Genomic DNA, 17,062 nt, shown 5'->3' on the forward strand with positions numbered 1-17,062 from the left:
GACTGGCTGCTATGCCACAAACCCCCAGGAGTATGTACATGCAGTGCGCGCGTGTCCGCTGGAGGAGCATTTATATGGCTCGGCCAACGCGCCGAAGCAATGCGAGGACCGCTTTGGCTCATGAGCCAGGTCACGCAGGACCTTGTTATCGATCGCGACACCTGCGGTGCGCATGCATGCATGGTCATCACTGGTCATTGTATGTTATTGTCCCGACGCTACTCGTATCGAACGAATGGGATGGGTACGGGGAGAGGCGAGACGGTGCGCGTCGGTGCATCGCGCAACGGCGCGGTCGTACAAGCTTGTAACAAAGCTGTAGCGGGGCAACCACGGCGTGCTGCGTGTTGCGTGGGGGCGTACATGGAGACATGGATAGTACAAAATTAACGCGGGAAGGGCACCTGCGCGTCAAGGGCCGCTGCAGTCATAACTGCAGTGACGAATCGATCAATGGATCAATTGGCGCGAGCAATGCCTCTCGAGTCAATCCGTCCTTCCGTCTGGTTGTTCGCACAGCAGCAGCAGCGATGCCCAATCTCCTTGCACCCCATCCATCCAGACAAGAGCCTACCTGTCTATCCATAGTCGCTCGAGTCTGGCTCACGCGAGCAGGTCCAAAAAAGGGGGGGGAAAGGTGTATGTGAATGACGTATGAGTAGGAGCCCATCTATTGTGAGCCGCCACTTGCTGCTGCTGCTGCTGCTGTGTCGTGACTTGATTGTATTGCAAGTTGCAGTGCGGTACAGTGCCTGGGGAGCTGACATAATGTGTTGTTTGGGCGCACGGGCACACTTTCATACACACTCTCCATCCTCTCACCTCGGACGTCATCCCGTGGGGTACAGTCTAAAGTGAAGACTGGCATCGCCCCCCTTCTCATTCTCCTTCTTTCTGTTGCGCATTGTTCGCTTCTTTCTTCTGCCTGCGTTCCTTTGCTTCTATACCCCCCTTTTTCTTCTGCCAGCTAGCTCAGCTTAGCTCAGCTGCGCCCCCTCCTCTACACAGGTCCAATCGCACCCCTTCTCCATCCGTCAGCCATACAGCGACAGCAGAAGTGCGAATAAGCTCGGCGTAGCAAGACAGCAGCAGGGAGAGCAAACAGCAAAAGCGAGGGCAAAGCGTGCACCTAGCTCGTTCAATCAACTTGCTTTCGTCCTCTTGCAACGTCCCCTCGTAAAGCAAGCAAGCAGGCAGGCAGACAAGCCTTCCTTCCTCTCCTGCTTCTCTTTCCGCGCCGCAGCGACGCCTTCTGCTCTCGGCAGGCGCACATCGACGCATCCCGCTCGCAGTACAGCTCCCGTCGCCGGGGAAGGGAAGGGGCTGGTGTAAGTTTACCTGCACCCCAAAAACCCTACAAGGGTACGAGTCGGGGGAAGGTGCTGCTGCTTAGAGTGCAGAAAAGAAGTACGCTGGCGAACCCCAGCACAAGGACCAGCCGACGAGACGCAGGCGAGGCGATCCGGCAGCGCATACCTTTCTGTGCAACGATGGCATCCACTGAACCAGAGGTGAGTCATTCGCCTGCGCCTTGCTACCGCACGCCCGTCCTTTGACCCAAAAACCCCCATTGATCTTCCCCTTCACTGGCGCTACGCTGCTTTGCTGCCCCTCCTCAGGCGTCGACGTTGTCAGAGGCCGAGCTGCCGCCAGACATTATCGACATGGACATCTTTGGCCAGCTGCTAGAGATGGACGAGGAAGACGACCACGAGTTCAGCAAAAGCATCGTCTGGAACTACTTTGATCAGGCCAAGACCACCTTTGAACAGATGGAAAAGGCACTGTGAGCCCTCCTCTACCTCCCCCCTCTTCTCTTCCTCCTCTTGGCTGACACCCCCAAACCCCTCCCCGCACCTATGCAGAGAGCAAGAGGACCTCTCCGAGCTGTCCACCCTTGGTCACTTCCTGAAGGGCTCGAGTGCAGCCTGCGGCGTCATCAAAGTACGTGACAGCTGCGAGTACATGCAGCACTATGGCAAGCAGAAAGACGAGAAGGCCCTCGCCGAGCTCCCGCGCCCTGTCGCGCTCCACAAGCTCACCGAGACGCTGCGCGACGTCAAGGTGCAGTATAAAGAGGCCGAGAAGGCGCTCAGGCGCTTTTACAATGACGACGAGGAGCAGCAGCAGGCGGCCGCTGCTCTCGCGGGGAACGAGGTCAGCGCGCAGAATGCAGCGAAGCAACAACAACCCGTACATACGGCCGCAGCCAGCGAGCCGGCGCCATCATTGGACGACGCCACGGCTGCAGCGTCGCCCAAAGGGCCGGCCATTGCAGCGACAACGGCAGCGTCGTCATGAGAATGGGCGGTCTGCACGTCCCAGGACGTGCCTGCGGGCAGCCCGAGACTATTCCGGCGAGCGAGAGCGAGCGGTGGCACGGTTGGGCGCGGTACCGCACGGCATGGAAGGAATGGCAGGAAACAAAGAAAGAAAAAAAGAAGAAAAAGAAAAAAGAAAGCACGACGGAACGAAAGAAAGCAAGAAGGAAGGAAGCAAGTAGGAAGGAGAGAGTGATTCACCACATTTCGGCTGTGCTCGCGCGCATGTCCGCAGGAGGGGGTACAAGCATAGGCAGCATAGGCAGCATAGGCAGAAGCGGGCAGAGCAACTGAGCACTATGCATCACGTGCGTCGCGCCGCGCCCGCACACACCTATACATCACATGACTACGACGCCGTGGAAATGTACTCGAATGACGATGCGAGACGAGCTTTTTTTCCCTTCGTGGAGCGCATGGCATGGCATCAGCGCTTACGGTGCAGGGTTTCCCGACTACGTGACGGCGTGTTAAGGCCGATGAGCGCTTGCTTGCTCCCTTTCTCGCGCCCCCGCTCATGCGCGCACCCCGTACAGCACGTCCCACAGCTCGTTGCCAGCTCCCAGTGCGACGCCGATGCTGCGCCGCCGCAGATCGACGCCGAGCTGCAGCAGGTCGATCACGTCGTCGACTAGGTGCGCCTTACCGACCAGCGCGCCCGGCTGCAGCGCGTTGTCCGCTGCGGTGATGTGCACGTGTAGGTGGCTGCCCGTGGAGAGAAATTTGGAAAGGGTGAGGGTTCGCATCCCGTCACACACACAGGTTCTGCTGCAGCCACGTCTGGCGGGTACTCACTAATATGTCGGGTGGTAGTGCAGATAGCACCTCAGAGCGCTGCCGCCCATCTCGTGCTCCGTATCGTCGCCCTTCAACCGAGTGAGCGCACGCAGCCCAAAGCGCACGGAAGCGACGTGCGCCCCAGCGGCGCGGATCGCGCGAAGCAGCTCTACGTGCCGCGGCTCCTCGGACTCCGGGCGCAGATCGCGCAGTGACCGCAGTGAGCGGTCGTGCACGATGGCCGTCAGGTGCAGCGATGACAGCGTTTTCTGGTCCCACTTCAGGTCCGGCAGGATCTGCTCGCGGGAGAGGGGAGAGGGGAGAGAGAGAGAAAAGCGACGATTGTTTAACACGGCTTAGTCGATACGTGTGCCAGCATCTTCGTAGCGACTGGCTCAGACTCACGACAAAGCCGGTGTGCGGATCTGGGTTCTCATACAGGATCGAATCTTTCTCTTTCTTCTTCTCCAGGATGTTGTACACCCTGACCGGATTGAGTGAGAAGAAGCGTGGTCAAGGTGTTTAGTCTGCAGAATGGTATCGTTCGCCATCCCGTACGTACCATTGGATCCGGGATGGAGGCTGAGCGAGAATCCACGGTTCTACATTTTCCTTGTACATCTCCGGAGTCTCTAGCGAGACGACGCAAAGTCGATCAGCCCGATTCAACCATATAATGCATGCGCATGACAGGCGACCCACCGGTCACTACGTAGATCGGCTGAGAGCTATGCTTGGCAACATGCTGGGTGAAGAGCCACGCATGCTCGCTCCGACAGTCAGCTGCAGGAATGAGTCCTGAACGTAGAAAATCGGGCACCTGATACTCACAGCCTCAGAGGCAGGCCGGATCAATGTGATCTTGATGTCAGCCGGGCTTGTGGACTCGCTTGCTGTCCAGCCTAGAAGCCACGTGTAAATGTCATTCTGGCCCAAGCTCTGCGTCCGTTCTAGCGCAAACGCATTCCGATGGAACGACAGAGTGGAAACAGCCGCAGCGCCCTTTGGACTGTCCACCGTTTTTGCTACTTTGGTCGCTCGTTCTTCAGGTGCACCGGTCTCGACGGCGTCTTTCAACTCAGCATTCCCCAGACCCGCATAGAATCGCTGCTCAAAGTGCGTCTTCTCTACTAGGACGATCGCCTGTTCTTTTGAGTCCTTGCCGTCGATGATCGCAGAAAAGTGGCCAAGCAAGGCTGCAGCATGCGTCTTGGGGTCTGCAAGCGTATTTTTGCAGCATTGGCACGGGTGTCGGTACTATAGCACGACAAAGTCGGACAGGGGATAATCCGCAGAGACTCACCTTCAGACAAGACACGGTCGAGCTGGAACCCCTGAAGGGAACCCGAATCCTTGCCGTCGGACGTCATCTTACGGCACGTTGCTTATGACCAGCGCCCTCGAGGCATGCGTTTCACACTGGGTAGGAAATGCTCGACTAGTATCAGAAGTGCAGACTCGAAGTGTCAAGATGGAGTCCTGTCTGATGTCCATGTGGTGCACAATCACAGATTGTTGAAAACGGTTCAGCAATTTCGAGGCTATCACCTCAACGAAGACCAAAGAGTTGTGGCTAACAACCTTGATAGGAATTGTGACCGCGCTGAGAGCAAAATAGACTCCCAACTGGGCGATCACAGCTCTGGACGAAGCGCATGGACTAGACAAGCCCTTGAACCGCACTTTCAGGCAAAGTGGAACCAGGATCATATAGGCTTAGGGTTGCCGATGGAGGCGATGATACAAGGCTAGGCAAAGCGATCAGAAGCTTTCGCTTGGGAGTTCAAACTACAAATCTGGATAAGATGTGACCGTAAATAGACTGGAGCTTCTCTGGATTGCTCGATTAGGCGGCCTTGAGATGTTGGGTCGTTGCTGAAAGCTTGCTTTCAGATTATGGCTTTCAAAGAACGCCGACGAAGCTCGGCTACTTTTAAATTGAACCTTAGTCACGGAATGTGATAAAACTGGAAGGTCGGAGCCTCCGAGCCGCAAACTGCTTCCAGCAATAAAGAGAGGTTAGGAAACGAAATTCGACTTGGGAGCTTGCACGGGTCAACATAGCAGACCGACCATGGACTGAGGGGGGTGGCCACCATTCGACGAACGGCGTTGCGCGCAAATTTGTATGCTACATACTGCGAGATGCAACTGGTGTCATGTAATGCTTATGAAGCCAGCAAAATATGCAAATGTGTCTATTGGTGCTGAGGACGCGGTGGGAAACTTCGGCGAGAAGGGGCAAAGAGCGCCTTCCGACTGGCTGCTGAAGCCCGATTTTGGGAAGTTTGCCCATGCGCTGCGGTAGGTGGACGGACGCTCACTGGAATGGTCGGGAATGAACTGGTCGAACCTTGCGGCGCGGCTAAATGCGGTTGGATCGGCGTGGAGGACGCTGGAGCGGAGGGTCGGTGCGTCAACATAGGAATCCGAGCATTCACGGTGGGCGGAAGTGTCAAGGGCTTCAGCCTGCTGTCCATATGGCCGGGATGATGAGGCCTTTCCGCTCTTGCAATGGCAGGAGGCATAACTGCGTTTCCATTTACGGCCGGCTTTGACTGAAGATCATCAGGGCGAACGCGTAATTGGGCTGATCTGGTGTCGTTGCAGGGCGGTGATTTTGGCTTTGCGTCCCGTGGCGGTGATCTTGGCTGTACGTCGCGTGGAAGCACCCTTGGCTTGATGTTGCGCGGCGGAATGGCAGGCTTTGCAGAAGTGTCAGGGAATGGCTGCTGCTGGGCTGCTTGAGGGACACGGTCGGAGGCACTTTCAAGGCGTGCTTTTTTCTGGGGGATATAGAGCTCAGATTCGTCGATCTCCCCTTCTTCGGAGCGCATGGTTTTACGAGCATTCTTCTCCAGCGCCAGTTCCGCCTTGGCTTGGGTTCCATGACTTGCACTCGAAACCTTGCTTTGAAACGCAAGTGCTGCAGCAGCTCTCTGGACTCTCGCTGGAACGACTTGCTTCACTGTGCTTGATGATTTCGCCGAATCTTTCTTCGTTGGCGATCGCTTGCGAGCCGGGACTTGTATGGAGCCCGTGACAGGCGGTGGGATAAAATGTTGCGAGAAGTATCCTGGCGTGACGGATTTTAGCAAACCAGCTTGAGCGCTGCGTTCGATCAGCGCTGCCCACGTGTCATTCTGGCGGAGAAGCTCGGTATTGCCAAGGATGAACAAGCTGCTCCGAGCTCTCGTGATGGCAACATTGACACGTCGGATGTCATTCAAGAAGCCAATGGTTGCTTGAGGACCCCCACGTACACATGAGAGGATGATGATGTCCTTCTCTTGCCCCTGAAAGCCGTCTACAGTGTTGAAGTCGATCTTTGAGAGAATGCCAGCGCCATATCGAGTCGCAAAAACTCTGCGCAACTCTTCCACCTGAGCCTTATACATACTGACGATGCCAATGCGGAAGGAAAAATCTTCTTGTGGCCATGTCGATCGCAGCCGTTCGTAGGTAGCCTGCGCGACTTGAGCTTCTTTGACATTCATCAGAGAGTGAAACTTTCCCTTGGTCTCATTCCCGCGCACATCAAAGAAGCAGTAGGGCGGGGTGAGCGAGTCTTGGTGCCACGGTTGCATCGTCTTGATCGCCATATCCGGCCCATCTTGGAGCTCGTCATTATAGAACCTCGATGAAGGAAAGCGAGAGATGCTGGGATGCATACGATATTGGATCCTGTTCGAAGTCGCATCAAAGCATCAGATAATGCTTATCAGTCAATATTAGCAGGCGACACTCACGAAAGAAGGTATACGGCATGTGGGCGGAAGAGACGAACAAAGAGAGACTGGTTATAGTGGAGACGCTCTGCAGGCTTTGACAAGACTGTTGGTGGCAATTGGTTCGGGTCACCAACCAGAATGCACCTCTTGCAGCCGTATCGGAGTGGGATGAGTGTGCTGAGCTCGACGGCTTGAGCTGCTTCGTCAATGACAACAGTCTCAAAATCTACACCCAGCGACGACAATATCTCGTGACCGGCTGCAGAGAGCGTACTGCAGATGATGTCGGCCTCCATGACAATCTGCTGGCGAATCTTGCGCCGCTCTGCCTCTCTTTGTCTGGCGTCAGCCTTCTGCTGGTCTTTGACCTCGTCCAGCTTGGACATCAAGGTAGTGCGCTTGCTCATGAGCAGTCGCACATGTGCCTGCAGCGCATTGACCTTGACGGTATCTCCGCTCATCCGCGCTTCTTCCAATTCGGCCTGCTTTACTTGCCGTTGCGTTTGCAGGTTACGAATATCTTCCTGCAATGCCAATGCGTCCGTACCTCCGTCTTTAATACCTGATACTGCTTGATCCAGCAAAAATTCCAGAGACACATCCTTGACCTCGACGTTCATGCTCTCATCGCGGCCCAAGCGGATGATTTTTGGTCGTAAAAGCTGTCCGCTCTCGGAAGGCAACCCCATTTTGACACGCTTGACCAATTCATCAATCGCGGCGTTGGAAGGTGCACAGATCAGAATCTTTGCATTAGGGCCAAGTGTGCTTCTCATCATAGGATCTATTGAGACGCTGTGCCGTGCAGGGGCTCGGTCTGAAATGAATTTGGCGATGAGCCCGCAAATGGTCTTGGTCTTGCCCGTTCCAGGCGGCCCTTGAATCAGAGAGAACCCTTCAGCATGCAGCGAGCCAAGAATTGCCGTCGCTTGAGGGCTATTGAGGTCGTAGACCTCCATGGTTCGGCGCAGCTCGTCGTCATCCAGGACTGGCTTGGGTGCAAGGAGGCCTCTGAAAATCTGCTGGCGAAGATCCAGGTAAGGCGCACAAAGCAAAGCAGCACACTCGCGATGGATAGTGGCGAGTGAGAACAGCGGGCCGACCTCCCATCTGGTCCTTGCTGCGACAGCTGAGTTCATCCCTGCTGTGTTGTGTCGCAAGCACGCGCGCAAGACGACTTGATGCCCAAGATTATGCTTGCGATAGCTTTGAACTTTGGCGAGAACGATGCGCTGCCGGCCCGTCTCCGATTGCAGCTCGCGGAGGAAGACAATGTCATTTTCGCGGAGATCCAGCTTGGAATTGCGATTGGTGTAGATGGCGTTAATGTCGGCAAATGCGTCCACATTTGATCTGGAAGTGACTTCAATCGCGACAGTGCGAGACGCGTTCATTTCTTCTTTGGCTTGCTGCAGTTGCGCCCAACACTCCATGAGCAAAAGAGGTCCAAACACCGTCATGTACTCCTCTGCGGATGAGAATGTTGATGGGATGGCTCTCGGGCGTCCATTCCTCGGTGGTGCATCTGCCGTCTCATGAAAGTCCCATGATAGCAGCGACTGGTGCAGGGAAGAAAAGTCTGGAGGCGCACGAAGACGGCGCTTCCGTTCGAGCTCCTCCTGCTCCCTTATTGTCTGGCGGAGTCGGTCATCTTCTAGAAGCTTGACTTTGACTTCGGGGGCCTTTTTGGGAATGAATGTCTTCTTGATGATGCTAGCCCTGAGAGAAGCCAGACCTTTGACCTCCTCCCCATCGTCACCTTGACTTTCGTCCGATGAAGACTCTGAATCACCCTGCCCTTTGGCGCCAGATTTGCTACCAGAGGCCACTGTTGCGACAGAGGGGACCGCAGACGAGGCCTTAGGTCCTTTCGTTGGCACTTCCCAAGCCGGGCCAGTTGTTGGTGGTGCGATCGGTCGTTTGTTTCGTCCAAATGTGGCAGTGGTCGGGCGAGCTGCATTAGAAGATCGGAACTCTTGTCGCAACTGGGAAATCTTGCTACTGGGCGCTTCGTCTGCGTCGCGGAGGTTGGATGGGACGCGTAGAGCAGACACGGCTTTGAGCTTGTTAACATGCGCCTGAGACTGATGTGAAGACGTCGGCCGATGGTACACAGATGGAGTGTCTAGTCGCCCCTCGCGGGCTCTCAGAGCCAGTGTTTGCTTGAAGTCGAGTTTGGATTGCTGCTCTGAACACACCTTGGGTTTCGCAACGATTACGGCCTTGGAACGCGCACCAACAGCCGTAGCCGCTCCCCACCATGTGGAGTCCTTGAGCGAGCTCTGCTTGAGGCCCTTCTGCTTCTTCAATGCGGATGAAACGTCTTTGCTCTTCAAAAGGCGAGGCTGCGCGTCACCAGAATCCGAATCTGAATCCGATTCGATGGCTATTATTTCGACTGGCTTGCTTCTGGGGTCAATGTGGTGCTTGAGATTGGAAAGCTCGTTGATGGATAGTAGCGTCATTCTCTTGTTCGCATCCTCAATCTGCATCTGCGAATTGACAAATTCAAGCATCTTGCCCCTTGTGTCCGCTGGGAGCTCAACCGTCTTCCCGCTGAAGCAAGCAAGCGCTTTGATAACAAAATTGAGGGTCTCGTGCATGATCTCCTCATCATTTAGTCGAAGCCACGCCATGGCTTTCTCCAGAGGTAGGACGAGCTCAAGAGTCAATGCATCGACATTCTCGTTGGGCCCTTCCTCGCCCTGCCTCATCTCTGCCGAAGCCAACGCATCTTGCACTGTCTTGACCTGTTCCACCACCTCAGTCGCGAACAGAGTGACGTCTCTGAACCAAGCGACCATCTCCGATTTACTGATCGTGGCAGACCATTTTGGCGTCCTCTGAAAGATGACAGATACGCTCTTGCACATGAGACTCCAAAGTCTGGGCAGGTACGCGGCAACCGCCGCACGTGGAGATACGTCGCTGAGAAGCGACATGTCCGTATCGTCCCTAAGTAGACCATCGTTGGTCTCGCAGAGCACGTCGAGAACGTCGGCCAAGCTTCTGATGACCCACTTGGCAAGCGCATTCGCTTCGACAGACTCTTCTGCCGCCTGGATAAAGGCTTCAAGAAACTTGCAAATGCCCTTGAATGCCCCGTCGGGGTTGGAGTGCAAGAGAGAGCGAAAACAATCGACGCGCATCGTTGCGTTGGTGAAAGCGGCGCGAACAAGGTTCTGCGCACTCAGGTGCATACCATCATCGGGTGAGAGATTGAGCATGATAAGGCTCTCGGCCAGCGATGTGCAAAGAGCAGTGAGGTTATCCTCGCTCATCATCATCGAGAGCTCTTCGACAGCATTCGAAAAGCCTTGGCGGACGGCAAGTAATGCGGAGGATACGCGTTCGATGGCCGTTCGAATCGCCAACCTGTAGACCTTGTACTCGGGCAATGCCTGCCCTTCCTGCAGCGCGACCAGCGTAGCCGGCGTCGGTTCAATGAAGGGCGCCAAGAGGGCTAGCGGTGGCAGCAAAGTCTCCAGCGCGAGCATCCCGACGCTGCCGTTGGCTACGGTAGCGTAGCACTCGTCCCAAAGACCCTTGCAAATACTCGCATGCGGATACTTGTACCGGCTGCTTCCCTCTGCTGCTTCGCTGAGCACATCTTTGGCGGAAGGTCCCTGGGCATTCATGATGCTGCCGTCTGCTCGCTCCTTATATCGCCCTTTCCATGCTTTGAGATGGTCCTGCGCAATCTGAGACAACACCCCGATATCTTTCTTGATCTTGCGCGCATCCATCTCAAGCAGCATCCGCAGCAGTTTGCGAGCGGATGAGCACAGGGAGGACTGGATTCCGAGTCGTTCTTGCGAATTCGGCATCCGACCGCGCAAGCCTATACCCACTAGCGTCGGTGCATACATGTTCGCAGCATCAAGGATGGCGAGAGTGTGTGCATTCCTAGTAAAGGAAGGCACTCGAGCATTGCTGACGGACTCAGAGAGCAGCGTGCTGAGCACAGAGATGCCAGCAAACATTGCCTGCGTCCGGATCGACACGGCAAAGTGCGCCTGCTGAAGCTTCTCGAGCAAAAAGTTTGCCAAGATCTTAAGAGCATCCTTAAAGGCGTGTTCGCACCCTTCTTCTTGCAACGACCTTGCATGTACGAGCATCCACATCAGTGCTGGATTTTGCGCTCCTCCGCCCCCGTCCCTCGCCTTGCCCCCATTAGTCTGGCTAGAGTTTGCTCTGACAAAGACTTGTGAGGTAGCGCAATGTTCAATGGCAGGGAGCAGCTGTGTGTTGTCTAGAATGATGGCGAGAAGAACATGCGGGTATTCGGCGTCCTTATTTGCTCCGGCCAGACGCCAAAAGCCTGGGCCAAGCGCATCTAGCACGAGTCGGTAGCACTTAAGGACGTCGGAGAAAAATGCACCAGTTGTGCTGAGGCTGCCAGCGACGTGCGAAGCAAATGAAGACGCAGCGTTTGGGATGAAGTGGAGAATGTGCGTGACTACCTGCCAAATTGCTTGTCTCTTTTCTCCAGTCACGTTGACTCCGTCTGTGCTGCCGACTCTTACGAGAAGAGACCGAATAAAAGCTTCAAACATCGGATTCCGGCGTATGAATTTTTCGGATCGCTCTGTCGAGATAGTCGTGGTTGACAGCCCGTGGAGCTGTGCCTGAGCCCAGCTCTGCAGTGTGTGTGTGTCGTCATCGACGAGTAACAAAGATAACAAGCCTGGTGTGAGCTCGTGCGCTATTTGCGGATACCGGTGCAAGCTTGCCGAGCTCTGCAAAGATGACGGGCCCGCCAGACCGAGTATCGCATTCTTGAGCTTCTGTAAGAGCGAAGAGGCTTTTGTTGAGGTGGTAGCGAGAATGTGGCCAAGAGCAAAAATCTGGTCTGCCGAGAAGCTCTCCAATGGATTCGACCCAGCGGCTTCGGCTTCGTCCATCTGATGCAACGCATAGTCAGCTTCAGATGATTCAATATGCTCCAACAGCTGCTCGACATTTGTGCGAGGATAAACCTTGGAAATGCTGCGCCCAAAATAAGAGTAGTTCAGCACATGTGCCTACTCGCTAGTTGTTTCGCAATCCGAGACTGACGTTTCGTTGAGCCGTTCTTTTGCTTCCAGGTATTCCATATAGCAGTCCTTGCAGCTAAAAATGCTCTTCCATAGTGTTTGAATCCATTGCTCCATTATTGATGCCAGCTTGAAGGAGAAAATGCGCATCATCGCAGCATGCAGCTTGCGATTGTGTAAGGCGCCAGCTTTTGCACAGAACATATGTGTGCCGGATGACGCCAAGGGAGATGTGGACGAGGATGTGCTGGCTTGAAAATTCGCGTTGAGTAATTTTGAGGCCTCGGGAATGAGCCTCGAATAAGGCTTAGTGTTGCGTGGGTTGGCGAGAGCATCGTCAACGAGCTGCTCGAGCGCATCTTCGAGGGTCACACCGTTGGCATCCTGATCTGTATCCGTCAAAATCGCAGCCGAACTTTCATAGTTACGCCGCCCGTTGCTAGTGAGCCCAGCGATGGGGCTTATGGGACGGCCGGTCTCTTCGTCTATCCGGTTCGTAGGCGTCGAAGGAGCAGCGCCGATCAGACCTGCTGACCGCGTCGACGAAGACGCCGACGCCGCCTCCATCGTGTCACATGCGCTTTCCAGTACCTCAAATCGTTTCAACCCTTCATGAGCGAGCAGAAAGGATCAGGATGGTGATCTCCATGAGGTTCACTGCAAGTCCGCGTAAAGCATTGGTGACAGCAGCCTTGTGAAATCGACCACCTTTTAGTCGTGCTGCATAAAAATCAGAACACGGGAGTGATCTTTTGCGTTGAAGCATTGATGTCACGTTTTTCTTTCTTTGTTTCGCTTTCTTTTTATTTCTTTTTCGCGAGATGTGTGCCTAGTTGTCTTACGCACACTCCCAATATCAGATCCAACATCCATCCTTCGCCGCCTTTAAAGACAAGACGACTTTGCCGCCCAGGTGTAGAATAATTGTTACACATTGCCAACCCCGCCAGGCCTCGAGAGCTGGTGCGCGCTGGCCGGCAATCCCGTGCGGAAAGATGGTGGACCAAGCAAGGGCTGGAGTCGTTCCTCCAGAATGCGCCCCTCTCATCAGCCGAAGATAACCCTAAGCACATTGCAGAGAGCTAACCGGCAGAGCCAGTGTCATTGTTGACTCCAGAGGTGCAAATGGGGCAAAAAATATGGAGACAAGGGGGTCCACAGAAGACATGAAATACAATTCAAATGATGTACAAAGAAACATGTGGTATGCATGACTGTTGCGTGTCGCGGCGTGATCACCGTCGCCATGAGCTCAACTCAGGGAATACACTTTCAGCTCCCGCACATAAGGCAGTTTTCCTTGTTCTCGAGTGAGCACATGAGCTTGTCATTCTCCAGCTGCCGTAAACGCGCGCGTTCCTTTGCTGCCTCGAATCCCTCGTCGGAGACGGGGGCAGCAGCAGCTGCGGCCGCCTTGTCCATGGACCCAGGTCCGTCTTCGGTGATGTTTCCATCAACATTGAGCCCGCCGACGCTGCGTGTGATGGCAGCGACGTCGTCCGTCGAGCCAGCCGCGGGCGTTGCGGATTTCTTTACAAGTGTCGCTGATGGCGCGGCCTCGCCCTTGTCGGGTGTAGTAGACCCCGAGGCCACAGCAGCAGACGCAGGCGAAGCAGCAGCAGAAGCAGCGGCAGCGCTGCTGACGGCGCTAGCAGAAGCGATAACCTTCTTGCTCGGCGCGGCGCCCTTGTTCGCGGCCTTGGCCGCTGCCTGCTCCTCGGCCGAAACGGTGAACTGGATGGCGTTGGCCGCGGGACGGGTGCGCAGGTAGTACGTGCCAGTCTTCAGACCCTTCTTCCACCCATAAAAGTGCATGCTGGTCAGCTGGCCAAACGTTGGCGCTGACAGGTGGATGTTCAGCGACTGGGACTGGCAGATGAATGCACCACGGTCGGCAGCCATATCGATGATAACCTTCTGCGAAATCTCCCAGACGGTCTTATACAGCGCCTTGATACGGTCGGGAATACCGGGGACGTTCTGGATCGAGCCGCCGTGCGCAATGATTCTGTTTTTCATTGTGTCGTTCCAAAGACCCTGCTCGACGAGCTCGCGCAGGAGCCACGGGTTGACAACCTGGAACTCGCCAGCGAGGACACGGCGCGTGTAGATGTTGCTCGTGTACGGCTCAAAGCACTCGTTAAAGCCGAGGATCTGGCTCGTCGACGCGGTCGGCATCGGAGCAAGGAGAAGCGAATTGCGAAGGCCATGTTTGGCAATCTTGGTCTTGAGGCTGGACCAATCCCAGAGCTCAGAGGGCGTCACGCCCCACATGTCATACTGTAGCTCACCCTTAGAGGCAGGGCTACCCTGGTACGTTTCATACTGGCCAACCTCAGCGGCAAGCTCACAGGAGCGCTCGAGTGCAGCGTGGTAGATGGTCTCGAAGATTTGAACGTTGAGCTTGCGCGCCTCCTGGCTGTCGAAGGGCATGCCCATGATCATGAATGTATCAGCGAGGCCCTGCACACCAATACCGATGGGCCGGTGACGGAAGTTCGATCTGCGAGCCTCCTCGACGGGGTAGTAATTGATGTCGATGATTTTGTTCAGGTTAGCGCAGATGACCTTAGCAACGTCGTGCAGTTTGGCGAAATCGTATTCCTTAGTATGCTGGTTGACAAAGGTGGGCAACGCAATCGATGCAAGGTTGCAGACGGCAACCTCGTCCGGCGCACTGTACTCAATGATCTCGGTGCACAAGTTGGAGCACTTAATGGTGCCAAGGTTCTTCTGGTTGCTCTTGCGGTTGGCGGCATCTTTGTAGAGCATGAAAGGGTTACCGGTCTCCGTCTGAGCCTCAAGAATGGCGTACCACAGCTTCTGAGCCTTGACAGTCTTCTTGACGCGACCTTCCTGCTCGTACTTTTCGTAGAGCGTCTCAAATTCGTCGCCGTAGACCTCGGCGAGACCTGGGCATTCATTTGGGCACATCAGACTCCAGTTGCCGCCTTGTTCAACGCGCTTCATGAACAAGTCGGGGATCCAGAGGGCGTAGAAGAGCTCGCGCGCGCGGACCTCCTCCTTGCCATGATTCTTGCGCAGATCGAGGAACTCGAATACGTCTGAATGCCATGGCTCAATGTAGATGGCGAACGCGCCGGGACGCTTGTTGCCACCCTGGTCAACGTAGCGAGCGGTGTTGTTGAAGACGCGAAGCATCGGGACGATACCGTTGCTGACGCCGTTTGTGCCGGCAATGTACGAGCCCGTGCCGCGGATGCAGTGCACGTTGAGGCCGATACCACCGGCCGTCTTGGAAATCATGGCGCAGGTCTTAAGCGTGTCGTAGATGCCCTCAATCGAGTCGTCCTTCATGGTGACGAGAAAGCAAGAGGACATTTGCGGATGAGGTGTTCCAGCATTGAAGAGCGTGGGCGAGGCGTGGGTAAAGAAGCGCTCCGACATGAGGTTGTACGTCTCGATGGCGGATTCGACGTCTCTGCCGTGGATGCCTACGGCGACACGCATGAGCATGTGCTGCGGCCTCTCGGCCACCTTGCCATTGATGCGCAGCAGATATGATCGCTCAAGGGTCTTGAAGCCAAAAAAATTCTGAGGTTATAAATGTGGCAATGATGCAGCGTCAACTTTCCGAATATGATGTGGCCACCGCTCGCAGCCCTGGTGCTCCCCGTTGTTACTCACGTAGTGGAAGTCACGCTCGTAAATGATGGCCGAGTCAAGCTGGTCCCTGTTGGCCATAATGTCATCGTACGTCTGTTTGGATATCATTGGGCTGTGTTTGTTGTTCTTTGGGTTGACATAGTCGTAGAGGTCTTGGATGACGCTGCTGAATGTCTTTCGCGTCTCCTTGTGCAAGTTGCTGATGGCAATGCGCGCAGCAAGGACGGCGTAGTCAGGATGCGTGGTCGTCTTGTACGCTGCTGTCTCGGCGGCGAGGTTGTCAAGCTCAACGGTGGTCACGCCATCGTAGATGCCATCGATAACCTGTTTCAAAGAATATTTGAAGTGATGAGCAAGAACATCTCGACAAATTTTTGCAGTCGGAAGGGAAGGACTGACCTTGCGGGTGATCTCAATCGGGTCGACATAGTTTGCGTCCAGACCATAGCACAGCTTGGAGATGCGAGCTGTGACCTTGTCGAACTTGACAGTCTCCTTGCGACCGTCTGCCAAGGGAAGAAGCACGACGCGAAAGTCAGCATAAATGTCGTTGGCAAAATCAAGAGAGCTGAGGTTGCATGCGCCCATGCGCTTCTAACCAGGCCAGTCGCGCTTGTGGATGCAATACTCATCGACAGGACCGGACACGATTCACACAACCGTTTTTATACGCCAAAACGCGTCACGTCAATCCATAGCCATTTGACTGATAAGACGCGTCGCACATCAAAGAGGAATCCTCAATTGCCACGCGTGAGTGCCGGCAGGCCAGCGCGTCATCTTCATCTGTCTGAGCCCACACGAACGCTCACCTCGTTTGTAGACGTAGATCATGATGGCCGACAGCTATTCTCAGTTGATATGAACAAGTAACAAGCTGAGCGATGTTGAAAAAGCGCGCCGCGTCGGGTGAGACCGCTTTTGGCGGCGACGGGGTGGTGCGTGTAGGTGAAGTGGCGTTGCGTTGCGCGTATCGGCGGCCTTTCTGTTCCAGGACCAAGTCGTGATGAGTCGATCTTCCCTTCGCTTTGATGATGTACAGCTCCAATTCGCGATGATGTGTGGTATTGTTGAGAAGGGTGAAAGGGGGTAAGGATGGATGGAGAGAAGGAGGAGGATGGAACGCGACGAGGAAAACGGAAAGGGTGTTGGCTACTTTACGTTCCGCCGTAAGCGCGCCATCGGAGAACACTGCTGCCATGCCACGCAAAAACACCTTAGACGCGTAGTACAGTCAAGTGCGTGGTCGTATCACGCGTCGAACGCGTCACGCACGCGACGACCAGGATGACCGAGGCAGAAGAAACAAACACTATCCCGCTCTGATGGACGCGAATGCGGCGTTAACAGCATAGCATCGCAGCATGCTTGTCCCCGATAATAACATGGGCCCCGCTGGGCCTCAGTCGACGATGATCCCTGCCGGGCACTTGGCTGTTGGCAGACGAAATGCAGGATTGTTTCTGCAGGACAATGACGTCGAGCGCTACGCTTATCTTTCCTTCCGGAAATAGGCACATCGCGAATATGGTCTTCAGAAAAGTATCAGCGCGTCAGCGCCTTTATTCAA

General features: G+C 55.1%; 4 protein-coding genes across 4 annotated transcripts; 1 reads left to right on the top strand and 3 right to left on the bottom strand.

The window, feature by feature from the left end:
* Window positions 1-993: 993 nt before the first annotated feature.
* Window positions 994-2,799, top strand: K437DRAFT_272748 (histidine-phosphotransfer domain, HPT domain-containing protein). The gene is made up of 3 exons (XM_013389450.1): window positions 994-1,511; window positions 1,620-1,786; window positions 1,866-2,799. The coding sequence occupies exons 1-3, from the start codon at window positions 1,491-1,493 to the stop codon at window positions 2,299-2,301; spliced, it is 624 nt and encodes a 207-aa protein (XP_013244904.1). The 5' UTR covers window positions 994-1,490; the 3' UTR covers window positions 2,302-2,799.
* On the bottom strand, window positions 2,670-4,910 carry K437DRAFT_38860 (HIT-like protein). The gene is made up of 7 exons (XM_013389427.1): window positions 4,402-4,910; window positions 3,930-4,315; window positions 3,801-3,843; window positions 3,661-3,730; window positions 3,504-3,582; window positions 3,117-3,394; window positions 2,670-3,026 (listed from the first exon to the last, which is right to left on the bottom strand). The coding sequence occupies exons 1-7, from the start codon at window positions 4,466-4,468 to the stop codon at window positions 2,837-2,839; spliced, it is 1,113 nt and encodes a 370-aa protein (XP_013244881.1). The 5' UTR covers window positions 4,469-4,910; the 3' UTR covers window positions 2,670-2,836.
* A 276-nt stretch (window positions 4,911-5,186) lies between these two features.
* Window positions 5,187-12,736, bottom strand: K437DRAFT_232872 (uncharacterized protein). Its single transcript, XM_013389451.1, has 3 exons — window positions 11,888-12,736; window positions 6,848-11,818; window positions 5,187-6,782 (listed from the first exon to the last, which is right to left on the bottom strand). The coding sequence occupies exons 1-3, from the start codon at window positions 12,430-12,432 to the stop codon at window positions 5,297-5,299; spliced, it is 7,002 nt and encodes a 2,333-aa protein (XP_013244905.1). The 5' UTR covers window positions 12,433-12,736; the 3' UTR covers window positions 5,187-5,296.
* A 300-nt stretch (window positions 12,737-13,036) lies between these two features.
* Window positions 13,037-16,578, bottom strand: K437DRAFT_254602 (putative RNR1-ribonucleoside-diphosphate reductase large subunit). The gene is made up of 4 exons (XM_013389452.1): window positions 16,305-16,578; window positions 15,892-15,998; window positions 15,514-15,816; window positions 13,037-15,420 (listed from the first exon to the last, which is right to left on the bottom strand). Exons 1-4 carry the CDS (start codon window positions 16,324-16,326, stop codon window positions 13,138-13,140), a joined length of 2,715 nt encoding a protein of 904 aa, XP_013244906.1. The 5' UTR covers window positions 16,327-16,578; the 3' UTR covers window positions 13,037-13,137.
* Window positions 16,579-17,062: the final 484 nt, after the last annotated feature.

Source organism: Tilletiaria anomala, assembly GCF_000711695.1.
Source record: "Tilletiaria anomala UBC 951 chromosome Unknown K437scaffold_14, whole genome shotgun sequence".
Classification (NCBI taxonomy): domain Eukaryota; kingdom Fungi; phylum Basidiomycota; class Exobasidiomycetes; order Georgefischeriales; family Tilletiariaceae; genus Tilletiaria; species Tilletiaria anomala.